The sequence below is a fragment of the Crinia signifera genome, chromosome 1, assembly GCF_055691185.1.
Source record: "Crinia signifera chromosome 1, ASM5569118v1, whole genome shotgun sequence".
NCBI lineage: Eukaryota > Metazoa > Chordata > Amphibia > Anura > Myobatrachidae > Crinia > Crinia signifera.
The window spans coordinates 477,328,921-477,350,004 of NC_139217.1; the positions used below are offsets into that span (position 1 = coordinate 477,328,921).

The 21,084-nt window shown below is 48.4% G+C and overlaps 1 protein-coding gene across 1 annotated transcript in view; it reads right to left on the bottom strand.

Annotated features, from left to right (window-relative positions):
- Positions 1-432: 432 nt before the first annotated feature.
- The window catches only part of LOC146019905 (resistin-like), a 22,381-nt gene continuing 1,729 nt past the window's right edge, over positions 433-21,084 (bottom strand). Inside the window, exons 2-5 of the mRNA XM_083152555.1 lie at positions 17,893-17,971; positions 17,361-17,483; positions 11,979-12,056; positions 433-566 (exon numbers count right to left, since the gene is read on the bottom strand). Of these exons, the coding sequence (XP_083008681.1) occupies positions 433-566; positions 11,979-12,056; positions 17,361-17,483; positions 17,893-17,971 (414 nt within the window). The remainder of the gene's footprint in view (positions 567-11,978; positions 12,057-17,360; positions 17,484-17,892; positions 17,972-21,084) is intronic.

A 21,084-nucleotide genomic window follows, 5' to 3' on the forward strand; every position in this document is an offset into this window, starting at 1 on the left:
TAAATCCAATGAGACAGCTGCTGCAGTGACTGCCCCTTAGAGCTTTGAATACCCCCCCCCCCCCCCTTTTTTTTTCTCTTTTGTTACTGGAGTGCATCTGAAAATAATGTAAAGGGAGTCGCGATGCTAGGCAATGTCCCCATATAACTAAGGCCATGCCCCCTCCCCTTAACTACGGCCCTATTTCAGGCCATGCTAGGCCATGCCTACCCTCCCCTTAGCTACGGCCCGATTTCAGGCCACCTTTGACATAGCATGTCGTGATTTCAGGAGGACAAAAGTTGTGAGGTGACACACACTGTTGCCTGTGGTTACCGCACAGTGCGCACAGTGGTCAGCACAGTTAGGTAAAGCAGTGGCTAAGCCTGGATTGTTGCTCAGTTATATTTTATTGTGTCACATATACAATAAATGAGATGTATGATGTTCTCTTCAATCATATTGTATCTTGCAGCACTGAGTCAATGTCCAGTCCATTTTGGGACACTTGCAGTAACATTTCTTCATGTTCTGGATTTCCCAGGAGTCGCAGCCCTTAGCACAGGAACACCAGACCGGGGTGTAACCTAATGATAATAATAATATCAGTAATCAGCCACATTATCGCTACATAGACTATTAGACCACTAATTCCACAACTGCACAATAGCATACGAGCCGATTTTACACATCACCACCCGGGTAACACTCATTACACGCAATGCATCCCACACCCACTACCCCACAGAGAACCAGCCTACTGTATATACCTCAGCCACCACTTACACTTACTTTCCCTCCACCACACAACAGTGATGTCAGCACTTGTTATACTCAAATATACAGGTGGAGCCGTACTTATCTAACGGGTCTGCTCGCCATAGTGATATGTCTCAGCACGTGTGCTCGCTGAGACGGGGACGGCCGAGTGCCTCACATGCTCAGGGACTGTCAGGAAGAGAGCAGAGGTGAGCGGGCTGTGAGCTGGGAATACAGGGACTGTCAGGGAGAGAGCAGAGGTGAGGTGGCTGTGAGCTGGGAATACAGGGACTGTCAGGGAGAGAGCAGAGGTGAGGTGGCTGTGAGCTGGGAATACAGGGAGTGTCAGGTAGAGAGCTGAGGGGAGTCAACTGTGAACTGGGAATACAGGGACTGTCAGGGAGAGAGCAGAGGTGAGGGGGCTGTGAGATGGGAATACAGGGGGTGTCAGGGAGAGAGCAGATGTGAGGGGGCTGTGAGATGGGAATACAGGGAGTGTCAGGTAGAGAGCTGAGGGGAGTCAACTGTGAACTGGGAATACAGGGACTGTCAGGGAGAGAGCAGAGGTGAGGGGGCTGTGAGATGGGAATACAGGGGGTGTCAGGGAGAGAGCAGATGTGAGGGGGCTGTGAGATGGGAATACAGGGAGTGTCAGGTAGAGAGCTGAGGGGAGTCAACTGTGAACTGGGAATACAGGGACTGTCAGGGAGAGAGCAGAGGTGAGGGGGCTGTGAGATGGGAATACAGGGGGTGTCAGGGAGAGAGCAGATGTGAGGGAGCTGTGAGATGGGAATACAGGGAGTGTCAGGTAGAGAGCTGAGGGGAGTCAACTGTGAACTGGGAATACAGGGACTGTCAGAGAGAGAGAGCAGAGGTGAGGGGGCTGTGAGATGGGAATACAGGGGGTGTCAGGGAGAGAGAGCAGAGGTGAGGCAGCTGTGAGTTGGGGATACAGGGAGTGTCAGGGAGAGAGCAGAGGTGAGGTGGCTGTAAGCTGGGGATACAGAGAATGTCAGGGAGAGAGCAGAGGTGAGGTGGCTGTGAGCTGGGAATACAGAGACTGTCAGGGAGAGAGCAGCGGTGAGGGGGCTGTGAGATTGGAATACAGGGAGTGTCAGGGAGAGAGCAGAGGTGAGGCAGCTGTGAGTTGGGGATACAGGGAGTGTCAGGGAGAGAGCAGAGTTGAGGTGGCTGTAAACTGGGGATACAGAGAATGTCAGGGAGAGAGCAGAGGTGAGGTGGCTGTGAGCTGGGAATACAGAGACTGTCAAGAAGAGAGAAGAGGTGAGGCAGCTCTAAACTGAGAATACAGGGAGTGTCAGGGAGAGAGCAGAGGTGAGGTGGCTGTGAGCTGGAAATACAGGGAGTGTCAGGGAGAGAGCTGAGGGGAGTCAGCTGTGAGATGGGAATACAGGGACTGTCAGGGAGAGAGTAGAGGTGAGGCAGCTGTGAGTTGGGGAACAGGGAGTGTCAGGGATAGAGCAGAGGTGAGGTGGCTTTAAGCTGGGGATACAGAGAATGTCAGGGAGAGAGCAGACGTGAGGCGGCTGTGAGCTGGGGACACAGGCACTGTCAGGGAGAGGGCAGAGGTAGCTTTCAGCTGGGAATATAGGGACTGTCATGGACAGAGCAGAGGTGAGCTGGCTGTGAGCTGGGAATACATACACTATCAGGGAGAGAGCAGAGGAGAGGCGGTTGTGAGCTGGGAATACAGGGAGTGTCAGGTAGAGAGCTGAGGGGAGTCATCTGTGAGTTGGGACTGTCAGGGAGAGAGCAGACTGTCAGGGAGAGAGCAGAGATGTGAGATGGGAATACAGGGAGTGTCAGGGAGAGAGCAGAGGCGAGGTGGCTGTAAGCTGGGGATACAGAGAATGTCAGGGAGAGAGTAGAGGTGAGGTGGCAGTGAGCTGGGAATACAAAGACTGTCAGGAAGAGAGAAGAGGTGAGGCAGCTCTAAACTGGGAATATAGGGACTGTCAGGGAGAGATCGGAGGTGAGGCGGCTGTGAGTTGGGAATATAGGGAGTGTCAGGTCGAGAGCTGAGGGGAGTCAGCTGAGAGATGTAAATACAGTGACTGTCAGGGAGAGAGCTGAGGGGAGTCAGCTGTGAGTTGGGGATACATGGAGTGTCAGGGAGAGAGCAGAGGTGAGGGGGCTGTGAGATGGGAATACAGGGACTGTCAGGGAGAGAGCAGAGGTGAGGCCGCTGTGAGCTGGGAATACAGGGAGTGACAGGGAGAGAGCAGAGGGGAGTCAGCTGTGAGTTGGGATACAAGGAGTGTCAGGGAGAGAGCAGACTGTCAGTGAGAGAGCAGACTGTCAGGGAGAGAGCCGAGGTGAGGGGGCTGTGAGATGGGAATATAGGGACTGTCAGGGAGAGAGCTGAGTTGAGGCAGCTGTGAGTTGGGATACAAGGAGTGTCAGGGAGAGAGCAGAGGCAAGGTGGCTGTAAGCTGGGGATACAGAGAATGTCAGGGACAGAGCAGAGGTGAGGTGGCTTTGAGCTGGGAAAACAGAGACGGTCAGGAAGAGAGGAGGTGAGGCAGCTCTAAACTGGAAATATAGGGACTGTCAGGGAGAGAGCAGAGGTGAGGTGTCTGTGAGATGGGAATACAGGGACTGTCAGGGAGGGGGCGAGGGGAGTCAGCTGTGAGATGAAAATACAGTGACTGTCAGGGAGAGAGCTGAGGGGAGTCAGCTGTGAGTTGGGGATACAGGGAGTGTCAGGGCGAGAGCAAAGGTGAGGCAGCTGTGAGTTGGGGATACAGGGAGTGTCAGGGAGAGCAGAGGTGAGGTGGCTGTAAGCTGGGGATACAGAGAATGTCAGGGAGAAAGCAGAGGTGAGGTGGCTGTGAGCTGGGAATACAGAGACTGTCAAGAAGAGAGCAGAGGTGAGGCAGCTCTAAACTCGGAATACAGGGACTGTCAAGAAGAGAGAAGAGGTGAGGCAGCTCTAAACTGGTAATACAGGGAGTGTCAGGGAGAGAGCAGCGGTGAGGGGGCTGTGAGATGGGAATACAGAGACTGTCAGGGAGAGAGCAGAGGTGAGGCAGCTGTGAGTTGGGGATACAGGGAATGTCAGGGAGAGAGCAGAGGTGAGGTGGCGGTAAGCTGGGGATACAGAGAATGTCAGGGAGAAAGCAGAGGTGAGGTTGAGGTGGCTGTGAGCTGGGAATACAGAGACTGTCAAGAAGAAAGCAGAGGTGAGGCAGCTCTAAACTGGGAATACAGGGACTGTCAGGGAGAGAGCAGAGGTGAGGTGGCTGTGAGTTGGGAATACAGGGACTGTCAGGGAGAGAGCAGCTATGAGGCAGCTGGGATCCATAGTATGTGGATGATATACTATGGAGAATTGTAATTTTATTTGTAAAAATGAACCGGTAGAGCCCTGAATTGGATGCCTGGGTCGGAGATTATTTCTGTGGGAGTTCTATGTAGCCAATAGATTTAATAAATTAGCCAGTTTAGGAGTGGTGGGTAATCCCTTTAAAGGTAGAATGTGAGTAATCTTGGAAACCGATAAATAACTACCTACAGTATATTGTATTGAAACCATTGGAAGGAGATCTGTGATGAAATTCTTTGAAAGATGGGACCAGTGATGTTCAACTTTAGACAAAGGCTGGAGTTTCCCAGCAGGCGCTTGACAAGATCATTTATGTTGAAAGCATTTGACGCAGAACAAAACAACAGTTTTTACATCTGTTTTTGTGGTGGCCCACCAATCGGATCGTTTGATGAATTCAAGAGTCTTCTGAATTCCACCATGACTGGAGAAACACGAAGTATGAGCCCAAGTATGACTGCTCCAGTCAATGCCAAAGACACAGAGGTCTTTCCACAAAGAATTGAAGAAACTTCAGTGCTGGCAAAACTTCTGGGTTGAGAATTGGATTTTGCTCAACCTCTTCTATATATGGGGAAAAGGATAAAGATAGAACGCAAGCTTTACTGTTAAGAGTGCCCAATACGAAAGGACAAGGTGAATTCAAATCTATTAAAAATTAAGGAGCAGTGAGCCAAACTAGCATTCAGACATTGGCCTTTTTGTAGTTTTTTGTAAGTTTTTATGGTCAGTAAAAACTGTAACAGGAAACACTGGGTGACATTTAATAGTATGCAAATTTTAGTCACTTTCCAAAATCGCACCTTATCGCTCTTTTCAAAATAAATTTTTTTTTCCGGAATACGCATATGTAATGGGATGCAAAATCTGGGCAATAAAGTGCGATAATGTGCGATTTTTAGTCATGAAAATGTGTGAATTTGAGGAAATGTGCGATTTTGTGTTAAAAAAATGAATAAAATTGGCGTAAAGCGTAGGGGTCCCCCGTATTTCTGAAACCAGTCCAGGACTCTTGGACCGGTCCTTGTTCTAAAAATACGGGGGCGGGCAAAAAATGTGGGGGTCCCCTGTATTTTGAAACCAGCACCGGCCTCCAACAGCCCACAGTGTCATGCCACAGCCGGGAGACACTTTTTACGTACGGTCCCCCGGCCGTACCATGAGCACTGTGGCTGGTCAGCCTTGGACGGGGTTCCTTGGGGGAGTGGGGACCCCCCAATAAAGGCGTCCCCTCCCCAGGCTTCACCTGTCCAGGGCTAAAGCCTGGGGCTGTCACCGGCATCCCTGGCCATTGGACGCTGGTGTTAAATCATTCATACATACCATTGCTTTATACAGGTGAACTACAAGTGCCAGCAGGCCTCCCCCACATGGTGGGACTTGGCGAACTACAAGTCCCAGCATGTGGGGCCTCAATTGGCCCGCTGGGACTTGTAGTCGACCTGTAAAAATAATTTTAAAATAAAACACACACAAAGAAATGTACAACTTTATTACGCCCACACACACCTCACTTTTACACCAATATACTTACCCAACCAGGGTCCAGCGCTGCCCTCCCTCCCTCCTCCAGAGCCAGCTCACTCCACACTGACAGCGGGGTGAGCCGGCTTTCTCTGGCGATGATATCAGCTTCTGTAGCGCTGTCCCAGCGCTATAGAGGCTGCTAGCGTCATTGGCTCCATGGAGAGGCATAGCTCAGCCAATCAGGGACGCATCGACCAACCACACTAACAGGCTCTATAGCGCTGGCCCATCTCTAATCTGATTGGATGTGAGGCGCTGCTTCTCTGCTACCGAACTCAGGTATAAAAAGCGGATCTTCCCACCATCCATTACACCTTGATAAAGCTTTGAGTAAACACAGCGAAACGCGTTGGTGCTGTCTGGACCTGATATTGGAGAAAAATATCCATTACCAATTGGAGAGGAGTTTGACCACCTGATTACTCTTGATCTTGTCCTTCAATCTGTCATCAGAGTTACTGTACCATTTACAACAACCTGACCTATCGGACTTCCATTACAAAGGTCCCCCTGGCTGGCTAAAAACATCTTCTGCCAACGGGTTTGGAACCAGGAGACCACTAGGACATTCAGGAACACCATCTAACCACTCTGTATTTGGACGCAAACTTCGATCGATGCAGGTTATATCAACCCCCCATTGGTGACTCTTTATCACTCCAACAGGTCCCCCCCATCTTAACATATGTTGTCTATGAATTTTTTATATGTTATTAAATTGTTATCTTTTTAAGTGATGCGTACACTCGTGATTGTGTTTTAAGCGCTGCTCCATTTCTGTTTTTAAGGATATTCATATACCTATCCCAAGCATGTTTAAATTGTTCTACTGTCTGAGGGGCCCATTTATCAAACTATATTTGCGGCTAAATCCCCAAAAACACCAGTTTTCGGGGGTTAGCCGCAAATATTAAGTATCCCCCAAATGTATCAAAGAGGGACCGCAGCAGGAATCTCCGATTCCTGTTGCGATCCCCCCTGCAGCGCCGCCGGCCGCATCCCCCATAGGTTTCTATGGGGGATGCGAAGCTGCCCGATGTATCAACATCGGGCAGCCCGGCATCGCACCCCTGGGCTATCGCTATTCTGATATGGCGATAGCACATTGTAGCCTATGGCTACACATCGCACTGCCGAGCAGGGCAGTGCGGTCACAGGGGTCGGCGGGGGTCAGCGCATAACCGCGCATGCACAGACCCCCCGGCTTCCGGGTCAGGGCTTCGCAGGGACGGGCTCCTTTCGGAGCCCTGTCCCTGCGCCCCCATAATAATACATCCCGGCGGTATTACAATGAACCGCAATGCGATGCCCGGCGATGTCACCACGCCGGCATCGCACATTAATGATAAATGCGTCCCTTAGCCTCTACCACCTCTGATGGGAGGCTATTCCACTTACAGTATCTACTACTCTTCCTGTGAAGTAATTCTTTCTAACATTTCCCCTGAACCTTCCTCCCTCTAGTGTCAGTGCATGTCCTCGTGTTCTGCTGCTCCTCTTCCTGTGACTAATGTCTCCCACCTGTACCTTCCTCCCTCTAGTGTCAGTGCGTGTCCTCGTGTTCTGCTGCTCCTCTTATTGTGACTAATGTCTCCCACCTGTACCTTCCTCCCTCTAGTGTCAGTGCATGTCCTCATGTTCTGCTGCTCCTCTTCCTGTGAAGAATGTCTCCCACCTGTACCTTCCTCCCCCTAGTGTCAGTGCATGTCCTCGTGTTCTGCTGCTCCTCTTCCTGTGAAGAATGTCTCCCACCTGTACCTTCCTCCCCCTAGTGTCAGTGCGTGTCCTCGTGTTCTGCTGCTCCTCTTCCTGTGACTAATGTCTCCCACCTGTACCTTCCTCCCCCTAGTGTCAGTGCATGTCCTCGTGTTCTGCTGCTCCTCTTCCTGTGACTAATGTCTCCCACCTGTACCTTCCTCCCCCTAGTGTCAGTGCGTGTCCTCGTGTTCTGTTACTTCTTTTCCTTTGAAGAAAAGTTCCCTCCTGCACTATGTTAAAACCCTTGATATATTTGAAGATTTCTATCATGTCCCCCCTTTCCCTTCTCTGCTCCAAGCTATACATGTTAAGATCTTTTAGTCTCCCCTGGTACGTTTTGTGATGTAGGCCATGCACCATTTTAGTTGCCATTCTTTGTACAGTCTCTAATGTATTTATATCCTTCTGAAGATATGGGGTGAGATTTAATAGGATGAGAGATTCAGATCAATCATTTATACTGCAAAACCAGTTTGATCTTTCAGTGAAGATGATTGCTGCTTTAAAAAAACTGGAGATTTCTCACCAAATTTCTCACTTTCTGAATCTCTCATCCTCTTAAATCTCACCCATGTACTCCAAAACGGGACACAGTATTCCAGATGAGGTCGTACCAATGACCTATACAGTGGCATTATTACGTCTTTTTTTTCTACATTGCTTTCCTGCCTTTATGTCCCCTGAAAAAGTGACTCCTAGATCTCTTTCCTCCTCAGTAGTTTCCATTATAGTGCCATTTATACTATATTGAGCCTTTGGGTTTTTGAGTCCCAAGTGCATGATTTTGCATTTTTTAGCATTAAACTGTAGTTGCCATTCTCTTGACCAATTCTCAAGTTTACCTAGATCATCAGTCATTCTATTTACCCCTCCTGGTGTGTATACTCTGTTGCATATCTTTGTGTCATCTGCAAAAAGGCATACTTTCCATTCAATACCATTTGCAATGTCACTAACAAAGATATTAAAGAGCACTGGTCCAAGTACAGATCCCTGGGGTACTCCACTGGTAACATGTCCCCCTCCATAGAATGCACTCCATTTACTACAACTGTCTGTTTCCTATCCTGCAACAAGGTTCTTATACATTTAATTGTTTTATAATCCGATAAGACAATTACATTTCTTTTAACTGGGCCCAGTTGATTTCATGATGAGTTGTTCCTGGTTTTGCAGCTACCACCTGGACAGTTAACCAATCCATGCAAGGCAAGAGGGTTAAATATCCTGCTCAAGAAACAGGAAATTGCCATGAGCAATTTCGCTGACTATCCCTGTCGTGCTTTGATGCCTGGCACCCTGCTCTGTAACTTTGATACTAACTGCTACAATTCCGGGGTCCTGCTTCCCGTTATCCAGGCTCCTAACTGTCATTCTACCACAGCCGCTATTCCATCATCTGCACCTGTCTGGCAGCTGCAGCCACAATCCGCTCATCCGGCGCTGCCTGGCTTCCCAGCTGATACAGTTATCTGCCGCGGTTTGGAGTCCCATCTGCTTCCAGTCCTCAGTCACGGTTCAGCTGTCAGTTGCCATCTAGAACTCTGATGCCAGGCTACCTCCATAGTGAACGTCCTGGATTCCCAGTTAGACGCTGCAGTACTCACCTCCTAGGTGTGCTGGGTTTGCATATTGGTTCCTAGACATCTGCAGTACAGTCCACAGTGTTCCATCTTCTGGTTCCGAGTTATATCCGGTATTCCTGCTGACAATCACCTGGAACATACTGTATGCCTGATGCTGACTTCCTGCTACTCGTTGGAGTATATCCTGTTATGTTGTTTTTTCCGTTACACGCCAAGTTGGTTATCCTAAGTTGCCGGTGAGGCTATTCTTCAGTTACCTTTCGTCCAGGACGTGACCTTCAGTAACTGTCTTCGACCATCTAGAGTAGCCCGGATCTCAGGGAGACTTGCCTTCGGAGGGCCGTGACCTAATGGGCAGATGCAGTCCAAATTCCCTTGCGGGAATCCCTGGTGAAAGCCGCTGTCCAGTTAGACTCCACGCCTCCGTTCGGGAGTCCAGCCAACCTCCCTGAGTCATCCACATATGGAAAGGCATTCCTCAGTTACATTGCCAAGTAGGCGCTCCTCAGTTAATCCGGTATCCCTGGACCTCAGTTATTACCAAGTGGGCTTTTCTCAGTTCTGTTATTGTCAAGAATGCATTCCTGAATTCTGGTTATTGCCAAGGAGGCATATTTTAGTTGCCCCGATATTTCCAAACCCAGAACTTTCCAGAGTTATCGCCAGTCTCGGATTCAGAATCTCTGAGACTTTCCAGCATTACCAGATCCCTGTGTTTGTCCGGAATCCCTTGATCATGTTCCCCACAGCTCTGCATATCCTGCACTATGGTCACGACTGGGTTCTCAACCCCATTCACGACACAGCCCCTTCTAGGAGATAACGCCATTCCTCAAGAGCAAGTTTGATTGCTAGTAACTCCTGGTCCCTGATAGGATATTTCTTCTGAGAACTTTCCGTTTTTTTAGAAAGGATATCACCTACTTACAATGCATCCACTTCTACATTAAAGGGTCGTTTAATAGAAGAACAGAAGCGGAGGTGAAAACTTGTTTGACTTTTTTGGAAGTCTGAAATGGCTTCTGGAGAACAACTGGAGGGGTCTGCTCCTTTCCTGGTAAGCACCGTGTTGGAACTGACTATAGTAAAGAACCCTTAGATGAATCTACTATAATAATTGACAAAAACTAATGTCACAGGTCTGTTCAGGTGACATTCCCCATTTGGGGACATTGGTGCATTGGGCAATGGCGGCAGGTTCCTGGGCAGACATCCGTGTCGCTGCTGGTTGGGATTCGGTGTGGCATTGAGGCCTCTTCCAGCCCTAGAGTCGCAGTAGGCGGCAAAACCAGGTGTTTGGCTGTCAGCATCCTGCCAGGTATTTTAGTCGCATGTGCGGCAATGACGGGCTTGCGGCCGCCATAGTGTGCATGTGCCTCATCAGAGATACGTTCATGCCCTCAGTACACATAGGTATCAGAGATGCATCAAGGCCAATAAAAGGCTGTTCACTAATCTGCTCCCGTGTCCCTTGATCTATTATATCTCTTCGGACTACCAGTGATTGACCTCGGCGACTCTTCTGACTATTCTACTATGTCATTCCAGTGTATGACCCAGCTTGACTTTGGACCTGATCTCACCTTCTGCTTTGGTACCTGCTTTTCTCGTTTGATCCTGACCTGGCAAGTCAACCACAAAGTCATGTTCCCTCAAGTATACACTAGCCCCCAAAGGGAACCTATTCAAATTGCAGGCATCTCACAAATTCAGTGTCATAATAATAGTGAACCCTTGATCTTGTCAATTATCTTGTGATTAAAGGCAAAGGATATTGATTCCTGATTTTTTTGAGGAACAAGTACAGTACAAGGTCAGAGACCCCCATCTTTGTTTAACAAAGAAGAAACCCACCCTGGCTGGTTAGGTGGATGGTCTAATAAAATCCTTTTTGCAGGTTCTCCTAGATATATTCAGACATTGCGTCCATCTCAGGAAGAGACAAAGGATATGTATGCCCACTGGAAGGAGTCTTTCCAGGCATCGGATCAATGGGACAATAAGTCTCAATGTGGAGTTAAGGTGTTAGAAGCTTATTTACTAAAACTCAACTGAATGAAGAGGAACCACTTGGTGTAAACAGGATTTCAATTCAGTAGCGCCCCAAGAGGTTCCTGTCATGTTGTGGACTATGTTTTTAGAGCCAGGTTAACCGAGGACTGAAGGATATGAAGCTTTGGGAATTTCCAAACAGGTTATTTTCTCTTGAACTCCAAAATGTAGAACTCCAACCTGAACTGTAAAGGGAAACTGACTATGGAGCACATTTATCAATGATCGCATTTACAATGCGATCTGTGCGGAATATTACAGCCCAGGATCGCATTGTAAAATGCGATCACACCACCTAAATGTATTATCCTGCTAGGTGCAGGGACAGGGCTCCGAAAGGACCACCCGGTGACCCCGCTGACTGCTCTGCCACCCGGGCAGTGTGGTAGCCATAGGCTACAATGGGATATCGCCATCTCAGAATATTGATACATCGGGCAGCTTCGCATCCCCCATAGAAACCTATGGGGGATGCGGCCGGCGGCGCTGCAGGGGGGGGGGGACGCAGCAGGGATCAGAGATTCCAGCTGCGGTCCCCCTTTAATACATTTAATACATTAATTTAGCCGCAAATATTGCTTGATAAATGGGGCCCTATGCCTTTTGAAATAAAACTACCATCTACAGCACTGGAAGCGCTCGATGAAGGGGCGTGGTTTTCAACTGGTGGTTCGCCACAAAGCATGATCTCGTGAAATTCCCTGCAGATCCGGAATCACTGAGCGCCACGGAAAATCTTTGCTATTGAAGTTAAAAATGCTGCAGGAACAACAACCATTGAGCAGATGATGTGATTGCAGCTGATTTTATCAATAAAAAAAAAAAAAAAAAAACACATGGAGCAAATAAAAAAAAAAAAAGCTAGAATCACCACAGCAAAACTACACAATAATAATAATAATAATAATAATAATAATAATAATAATAATAATAATAATAATAATAATAATAACAACAACAACACATCTTACCTATTGGACAAGAAGCAAAGGACCCATTTTCTTGTACTACGCCACAGACAATCTTGGATTTCACGATGATTGCAGATACTGGTAATGACGACAGGACACAAATCATTAGACTGTGCGGAGATGCTGAGAGCAGTATATGAGCACTGTGCCTGATAGAGGTAAGTGGCCAACATCACCTCGTGCCTCAAACCAAGCCCAGTATCCATGAGTGTAAGTAACACCGCATACATCTCACACTATGATCTCTGGCCCTGTATACTGTATGTCTTATGTATTACACACACTGCACTATGTATGGCTGGAACTACTGCCGCCTATCAGGGCCGGACAAGCCGTGCAACTGCCCAGGGGGCGCCATGCGGCTCGTCCGCTGATTGCTATAGCCATTGATGAACAGCACATCGAGAGCAGCGCTGGACAGCACATCGGGAGCAGCGATGGACAGCACATCGGGAGCAGCGCTGGACAGCACATCGGGAGCAGCGATGGACAGCACATCGGGAGCAGCGCTGGACAGCACATCGGGAGCAGCGATGGACAGCACATCGGGAGCAGCGCTGGACAGCACATCGGGAGCAGCGATGGACAGCACATCGGGAGCAGCGCTGGACAGCACATCGGGAGCAGCGCTGGACAGCACATCGGGAGCAGCGCAGGACAGCACATCGGGAGCAGCGCCGGACAGCACATCGGGAGCAGCGCCGGACAGCACATCGGGAGCAGCGCCGGACAGCACATCGGGAGCAGCGCTGGACAGCACATCGGGAGCAGCGCTGCCTTTGCTGGGAGCATCCTGCTGGAGAACCTGGGGTTCAGTGACAGTTTGAAGCTCTGCAAGGTCGGGGAGAGTTTATTGGAGCAGGGGAGCACATTCCACTGAAGGGGTGCGGCACGGGCAAAATCTTGGAGTCATGCATGGGAAGCAGTGACCAGGGTAGAGGAGAGGCGTAGGTGATTGGCCGGCTGTAGAGGGCGGGAGGGTGTGTGAATGGAGATGAGGGGTGATGGTGACAAATTTTTTTTAGGTGTCTAAAAAAAAATTGCACTATGTTACACCTGTCACAAATGCGAATTTCCGCAAAATGAGGGTGTGATGTGGACAAAGTAAAATATTTAGTTATAGAAACGGGCATTTTTTAGACAAGAACAGGTTTTAGTAACGTGATACGTGCAATATGGTACTTTTGTGGTTTGATGGCGCCACTGCCTGCGGATCGCATCGTATGCAAATTGTGTGCGATTTGCATGCAATGCAATTTAGCACACCCCCACTATCCACACCAGCCCGAAGCATGTGAGCGTAGCGAGCCCAGCAAGGGGAGGTGGAAAAAAAGCCCAAAGCATGGCGAGCGCAGCGGATTACTTGTGTACCACGTGTATTACTTGACGTGTATTCCACGTCCCTTCGCGGAGCTCGCTGTGCTCGCCACGCTTCAGGCTCATTTTAAGCGTCCACTCGCCACGCTTCGGGCTCGGTGGCTTGCTGCGCTCGCCACACGTTATAAAATCAGCTTCACGCCAACAGGGATATTGGGGGAATGAACAGGTCGGGAGGACGTGTACCGCGTCCCCTCGGGGGGATCCCTGCGCTCGCCACGCTTCGGGCTGATGTGGATAGTGGGAGTGTACGAAATCGCATTGCATGCCAATCGTATGCAAATCACATGCGGTTTGCATACGATTTGCATGCAATTTGATTTAGCACACCCCCACTATCCACGTCAGCCCATATTTGCATACCATGCAATCCGCGGGCAGTGCCGCAGTGAAACTACACAAGTACCTGCAATTGTTTTAGTAACGGCATGGGATCCTCCCCCCAGCATAACCAGCCCTGAGCTCATCCTTGTTCCTCAAATAAGGGGGGGGGGGGGGGGGGGTAATCGTGGGGGTCCCATGTATTTTGAAACCAAGCTCCAACAGTCACCAGTGTCATGTCACAGCTGAGGGACCCTCTTTGGCTAATATTCATGCTCCTGATTCACAGTTTTTTCGGCGAGTCAGGTTGTTTTCACTCCTTGCGGTGAATCTTTCTCACTGTAAATCTGATTCATCCCTATTCAATGTTCACTGTTCGCCGAAGGTGACCAGTGAATGGCGGCCCGTTCTCCGTTTCATGCTCACTGCAAGTCATGGGGTTTTCACTGGGATTCGCTGAGAGTGTTCAATGCTAGGTTGGAGATCTGCTTTCTCCATGATTTTTGCCCTGATTCGCCGTTTTGCATTCGACATCCTTATAAGTTGAAATGGAAAGTGATCTTTTTGGTGTCATGCTATTTTTATTCATGTGCTGAAGCACATTAATATACATTTAATTTTTATTTTTTATTTAGGTACTTGTGTATTATCACGGCGCCCACATTTTCCATTGTAGGGCATTGTACAACCAAAAAATCACATCGCATCGCATGCGATGTGATCGCGTGCGATGCGATGCGATGCGACGCGATTGGACCCGATTTTTTATTGTGCAGGCACCCAAATGCCTTATTCCTATGTTAAATGCCCCCCACCCAGACCCGATTTTTAAATGTACACCCACCCTGATGGGTAATGACTATGTTAAATGTCCCCATTGTTAACGCCACCCAAATATCAACGCCAACCCGAAGCGTTGGGAGCGCACCAAGCCCACGAGGGGCGGCGGTACGCGTTCTACGACCTTTTCATACCCCCACTATCCACGTCGGCGTGGAGTTGATTTTATATAGTGTGGCGAGCGCAGCGAGCCACCGAGCCCGAAGCGTGGCAAGGGGACGCGGATTACTTCACATATATTCCGCATCCACGCTTCGGTCTCGGTGGCTCGCTGCGCTCGCCACACTATATAAAATCAACTCCACGCCGACGTGGATAGTGGGGGTATGAAAAGGTCGGGGGACACGTACCGCCACCCCTCGCGGGCTTGCTGTGCTCGCCACGCTTCGGGTTGGCGTTGATAGTGGGGCAGCGTTAACAATGGGGGGTGTATACAATTAAAAATCGGGTCTGGGGGGGGGGGGCATTTAACATGTGAATAAGCCCAAATCGGGCATGATCGTGTCGCATCGCATTGCATGCCATTATAATGGCATGCAATGCGACGCAATATTAAAATTGTATACTCAAGCCCGGGTAAAGGCTCCAATCGGGTCCCATCGCATACCAACACATGCCATCGCATACCTTATTATAAATACAATGTATAAATTTATACATTTCTGGTCCCGATCATTAAATATGCAGGAGCGGGACCAGTGCAGCGGCTCTTATCTCAGTCCCCTGCCAGCTGCCCCGGGGCTCTCCCTGTGTCCCTGCCAGCCCTCCTTCACCCCCACAGTGTCCGGCGCAGGCAGGGAGGCTTCCATCTCCCTGCCTGCCGCCGTCACCCGGCTCCCTGCAGCGTTCCCCGCATCGAGCCCCTGAGACGTTGAATGCTGCAGCCCTCCGGAACCCGGCGACTGTGCAGCGAATCCAAAACAGGATTCGCTGCACAGGGTGAATTATGTCATTGACTACCTGTCTAAATGCAAGGTACCCCAGCCAAAACATGACTACTGTGACTACCAATAAAGGGATCCCCCTCATGCTTCAACCGCCCAAGGCTATTTGTGTGTGTGTGTGTGTGTGTGTGTGTGTGTGTATATATATATATATATATATATATATATATTATATATTATATAATATTGTATAAATCAATGCCAATAAATGTATCTTTGTTGGCATTGATTGATATCTTTATTGGCATTGATTTATACAATATTGTGTGAGTTTTGGTACGACACCAATCTTCCAACTATTAATATTAGGCACGTTCACTCAATTCATGCTTCTCACAAGGGTGCTATATACACCTTTAAACATTTAACAAATCTACACATTTGGATTCTTTCTTGTTTCTCTTCCGGTAAACCTGCACCAACTGGAGAGAAAGACGTTATCACTACAAATCACAGGGAAAAAAAAGAAAACGCTACGGGCACATACCAGGATTTCTTTACAGTGAGTGGGGTACGCCCATATATCATTTGAAAAAGCTATGTGATATATTGACTAAAGAAACCTTTATATGTGTACCTTGCCTCATCTTTTGGTGATTAAGGTACGACAAGCATCCACCTAAAACTATTGTTCACTTACTTGGGTGTCTAAATAAGATTAAGCAAAACACGTCTACACATTGATCTATTCTTTCTCTTTTATATCCATACTTATGGAGAGGAGATTTTTATAGACATGGACTGAAGGAGGAGAAAAGAAACTGCTACGTGCACATACATCGCTATACTTACCGTGAGTGGGGTACGCCCATCCATTTGTTTCTCTTACCCCCTCTCCGACCGAATATTGAATATCTGTAGCAATTTCTAAATCCTTTTTTCTCTGATTCTCTTCATGCATTATTGAGAACTTATTGAAGATTTTGGGAACACACGAAGATTCAGATACCCTGACCCCTCCCACTCTGACTGATTGCGCCTCAGATCTGGAAATCCCCAATTTGTATTTTTGTATGGTATTTGTTTAGTTATTTTGGTGATAGCTAGGGGACGGTACATTTCACAGGCAGCAGTGCGCCAACACAGGTCATATCCTAAAAAAAACCTTGTACAACCAGTATGCAAGTTACAACCTTAGCGGAGAGGAACTGGGTAATTCCATACTTGAAAAGGATCTAGGAGTCCAAATAGACAGCAAACTAGGATGTAGTGCCCATTGTAATGTAGCAACAAAAAAGGCCAACAAAATTCTGGCATGTATTAGGGAGGGGAATGTAAACTAGGGACTCAAGGGTAATTATGCCACTATATAAAGCATTGGTGAGACCTCACCTCGAGTACGGAGTACAATTCTGGGCCCCACACTATAAAAAGGACATCATAGAATTAGAAAAAATCCAAAGGCGAGCAACAAAGCTTTTTAGGGGAATGGAGAATTTAAGCTACGAGGAGAGATTAAGCAATTTGGGACTATTTACATTAGAAAAGAGACGTTTAAGGGGGGACATGCTCAACATGTACAAGTATATCAAGGGCCAATATAAGGAACTGTCAAACACCCTATTTTCTACTAGAAAGGAATCTAGGACGCGAGGGCATGAGTATAGATTAGAAGAAAAAAGATTTCATTCAGCTAGTAGAAAGAATTTCTTTACGGTCAGAACAGTCAAACTCTGGAACTCTCATCCCAGAGAGGTGGTAATGGCTGGCTCATTAAATGCGTTCAAGGCAAAGTTGGACAAACATTTACTGGAGAAAAACAGGAGGGTACAAATAAGAAATATAATTTGTCTGTAAAATACCAGAACCTACCAAATCAGCAATGGATATCTATACCAGGTTGAACTAGATGGACGCAAGTCTTTTTTCAGCCTTACCTACTATGTAACTATGTACTTACCAATATTATAAATATGTTCATCAATTAAGTAAGTGATGGTGCACTTTGTGTCGCTGCTGGTACTGGAGCCCTGAAACAGGACAACGAACAGCAGAAGTAGCTTCATTCTCCTGACACTGAGATCTGTAAGAGAAGCACAGATTACTGTCCCTCTACCTTGCTCATAACCACTATCCGAGCTCATGGACAATAACTGGCTGGCACATATGTGGCCCAGTATTGCCCAGTATTGGCACCACCATAGTATGAATAAAAAGCTGCATTGGGGGTAACTAGCCAGTCTGCTCCCTCCATCCACTCACCCATGAGAAACAATGGCCAATGTAAGAGGGAAAGGTCCTCATTTTATTTTGCTATTAAGAGGTCAGTCATTGGAGGATTCCCCTCATTGGATAACCACTGGTGTATGCTGTCCTTCTCAGTAGGAGTGCATCACGAAGCCCACCCTATAGGGATGATGCCACCAGAGTCAGGGCAGGGTCAGCGAGGGCTTCTCTCTCTCCAATTGGCTCCTGCGGTTTAGACTACGTACCTGCCGCCTGGGTCAAATTCAGCTGATGCTTGGTCAGACCGTACTGTTCTCCTTGGAAACCAGTTACTAATTCAGGTTTCTGTACATACACAGTGCATGCATTAAGGCAGGCAGGTCCAAACTGTGGCCCTCCAGCTGTTGTAAAACTACACATCCCAGCATGCCATCCCAGAATGCTTGCTATATTATTCCCTAATAACAAAACTGTGAAATGCAAGGCATGATGGGACTTGTAGTGTCACAACAGCTGGTTTGTATATGCCTGCATTAAGGCAATGCATTGGACATATTACACATTATTCATACAAAATAACAATTACTGTATAGAAACTCTTAGTAATTGTCTCACAGCATTAATTGTACAAGCAGTAATAAATATAAAAGTAGCTTTTGTAGGGGTCGTTCCTGTCTGGAAGCGCTGACATTGGACACCATGACAATAGTAGCGGAAACACATACTGTAATATCTCATTTCACGCCAAAGGAAATAATACTGAGGCTATGCAAACTCAAAACAAATAAATCACTAGGGCCAGATTGGATTCATCCGAGGGTATTAATGGAATTAAGGGATGAACTAGCTACCCCCTACATTATATCTTTAGCAAGTCACTATCGTCAGGTATAGTACCAAAAGATTGGAGAATAGCAGAGGTAGTGCCAATATTCAAAAAAGGAAAAAAGGAAGCTCCTGCTAATTACAGACCCGTTAGTTTAACATCAATTGTGGATAAACTATTTGAAGGATTTTTAAGGTATGGTATCCAGGAATATTTAGACCATCACCGTCTACTCAGTACTAACCAACATGGGTTCGTGAAAAATCGTTCATGCCAAACTAATCTACTAGGGTTCTATGAAGAGGTTAGCAAAAACCTCGATAATGGAAATGCTGTAGATGTGATTTTCCTAGATTTCGCTAAAGCATTTGATACTGTCCCACACAAGAGATTGATTAATAAAATGGAGAACCTAGGATTGGGTGAAAATATCTGCAGATGGGTAGGGAATTGGCTATGTAATAGAGAACAAAGAGTGGTTGTGAATGGTGCCGTATCAGATATGATACCGGTACTAAGTGGAGTGCCCCAGGGTTAGGTTTTGGGGCCCATTTTGTTTAACATTTTTATTAACGATATTGGGATAGGGTTACTCAGCAATGTATCCATCTTTGCGGACGATACAAAACTTAGCAAAGTCATCAAATCATCAGAAGATGTCACCATGCTTCAAAATGATCTTGCAATTCTAGATGAGTGGGCAAAAAAATGGAAGATGAGGTTCAATGTAGATAAATGTAAGGTTATGCACCTTGGGAGACACAACCAGTGTGCAAGTTACAACCTTAGCGGAGAGGAACTGGGTAATTCCATACTTGAAAAGGATCTAGGAGTCCAAATAGACAGCAAACTGGGATGTAGTGCCCATTGTAATGTAGCTACAAAAAAGGCCAACAAAATTCTGGCATGTATTAAGAGGGGAATGGAAACTAGGGACTCAAGTGTAATTATGCCACTGTATAAAGCATTATTGAGACCTCACCTCGAGTACGGAGTACAGTTCTGGGCCCCACACTATAAAAAGGACATCATAGAATTAGAAAAATTCCAAAGGCGAGCAACAAAGCTTATTAGGGGAATAGAGAATTTAAGCTACGGGGAGAGATTAAGCAATTTGGGACTATTTACATTAGAAAAGAGACGTTTAAGGGGGGACATGCTCAACATGTACAAGTATATCAAGGGCCAATATAAGGAACTGTCACACACTCTATTTTCTACTAGAAAGGAATCTAGGACGAGAGGGCATGAGTATAGATTAGAAGAAAAAAGATTTCATTCAGCTAGTAGAAAGAATTTCTTTACGGTCAGAACAGTCAAACTCTGGAACTCTCTTCCCAGAGAGGTGGTAACGGCTGGCTCATTAACTGCGTTCAAGGCAAAGTTGGACAAACATTTACTGGAGAAAAACATCCATGGGTACAAATAAGAAATATAATTTGTCTGTAAAATACCAGAAGGGAGGTGGGGGGCCGCAGGGACATGTGAAGCATAGGGAGGGAGGAGGGGACCGCAGGGACATGTGAAGCATGGGGAGGAGGGGGGCCGCAGGGACATGTGAAGCATGGGGAGGGAGGAAGGGACCGCAGGGACATGTGAAGCATGGGGAGGGAGGAGGGCAGGGACATGTGGAGCATGGGGAGGGAGGAGGGGGGCCGCAAGGACATGTGGAGCATGGGGAGGGAGGAGGGTGGGCCGCAGGGACATGTGAAGCATGGGGAGGGAGGAGGAAGGGCCGCAGGAACATGTGAAGCATGGGGAGGGAGGAGGGGGGCCGCAGGGACATGTGAAGCATGGGGAGGGAGGAGGGGACCGCAGGGACATGTGAAGCATGGGGAGGGAGGAGGGCAGGCCGCAGGGACATGTGAAGCATGGGGAGGGAGGAGGAAGGGCCGCAGGAACATGTGAAGCATGGGGAGGGAGGAGGGTGGGCCGCAGGGACATGTGAAGCATGGGGAGGGAGGAAGGGACCGCAGGGACATGTAAAGCTGGGGAGGGAGGAGGCGGGCCGCAGGGACATGTGAAGCATGGGGAGGGAGGAGGGGGGCCGCAGGGACATGTGGAGCATGGGGAGGGAGGAGGGCAGGCCGCCGGGACATGTGAAGCATGGGGAGGGAGGAGGGGGGCCGCAGGGACATGTGGAGCATGGGGAGGGAGGAGGGCGGGCCGCAGGGACATGTGAAGCATGGGGAGGGAGGAGGGGGGCCGCAGGAACATGTGAAGCATGGGGAGGGAGGAGGGGGGCCGCAGGGACATGTGGAGCATGGGGAGGGAGGAGGGCGGGCCGCAGGGACATGTGAAGCATGGGGAGGGAGGAGGGGGGCCGCAGGAACATGTGAAGCATGGGGAGGGAGGAGGGTGGGCCGCAGGGACATGTGAAGCATGGGGAGGGAGGAGGGGACCGCAGGGACATGTGAAGCATGGGGAGGGAGGAGGGCGGGCCGCAGGGACATGTGAAGCATGGGGAGGGAGGAGGGCAGGCCGCCGGGACATGTGAAGCATGGGGAGGGAGGTGGGGGCCACAGGAACATGTGAAGCATGGAGAGGGAGGAGGGGGGCCAAAGGGACTTGTGGAGCATGGGGAGGGAGGAGGCGGGCCGCAGGGACATGTGGAGCATGGGGAGGGAAGAGA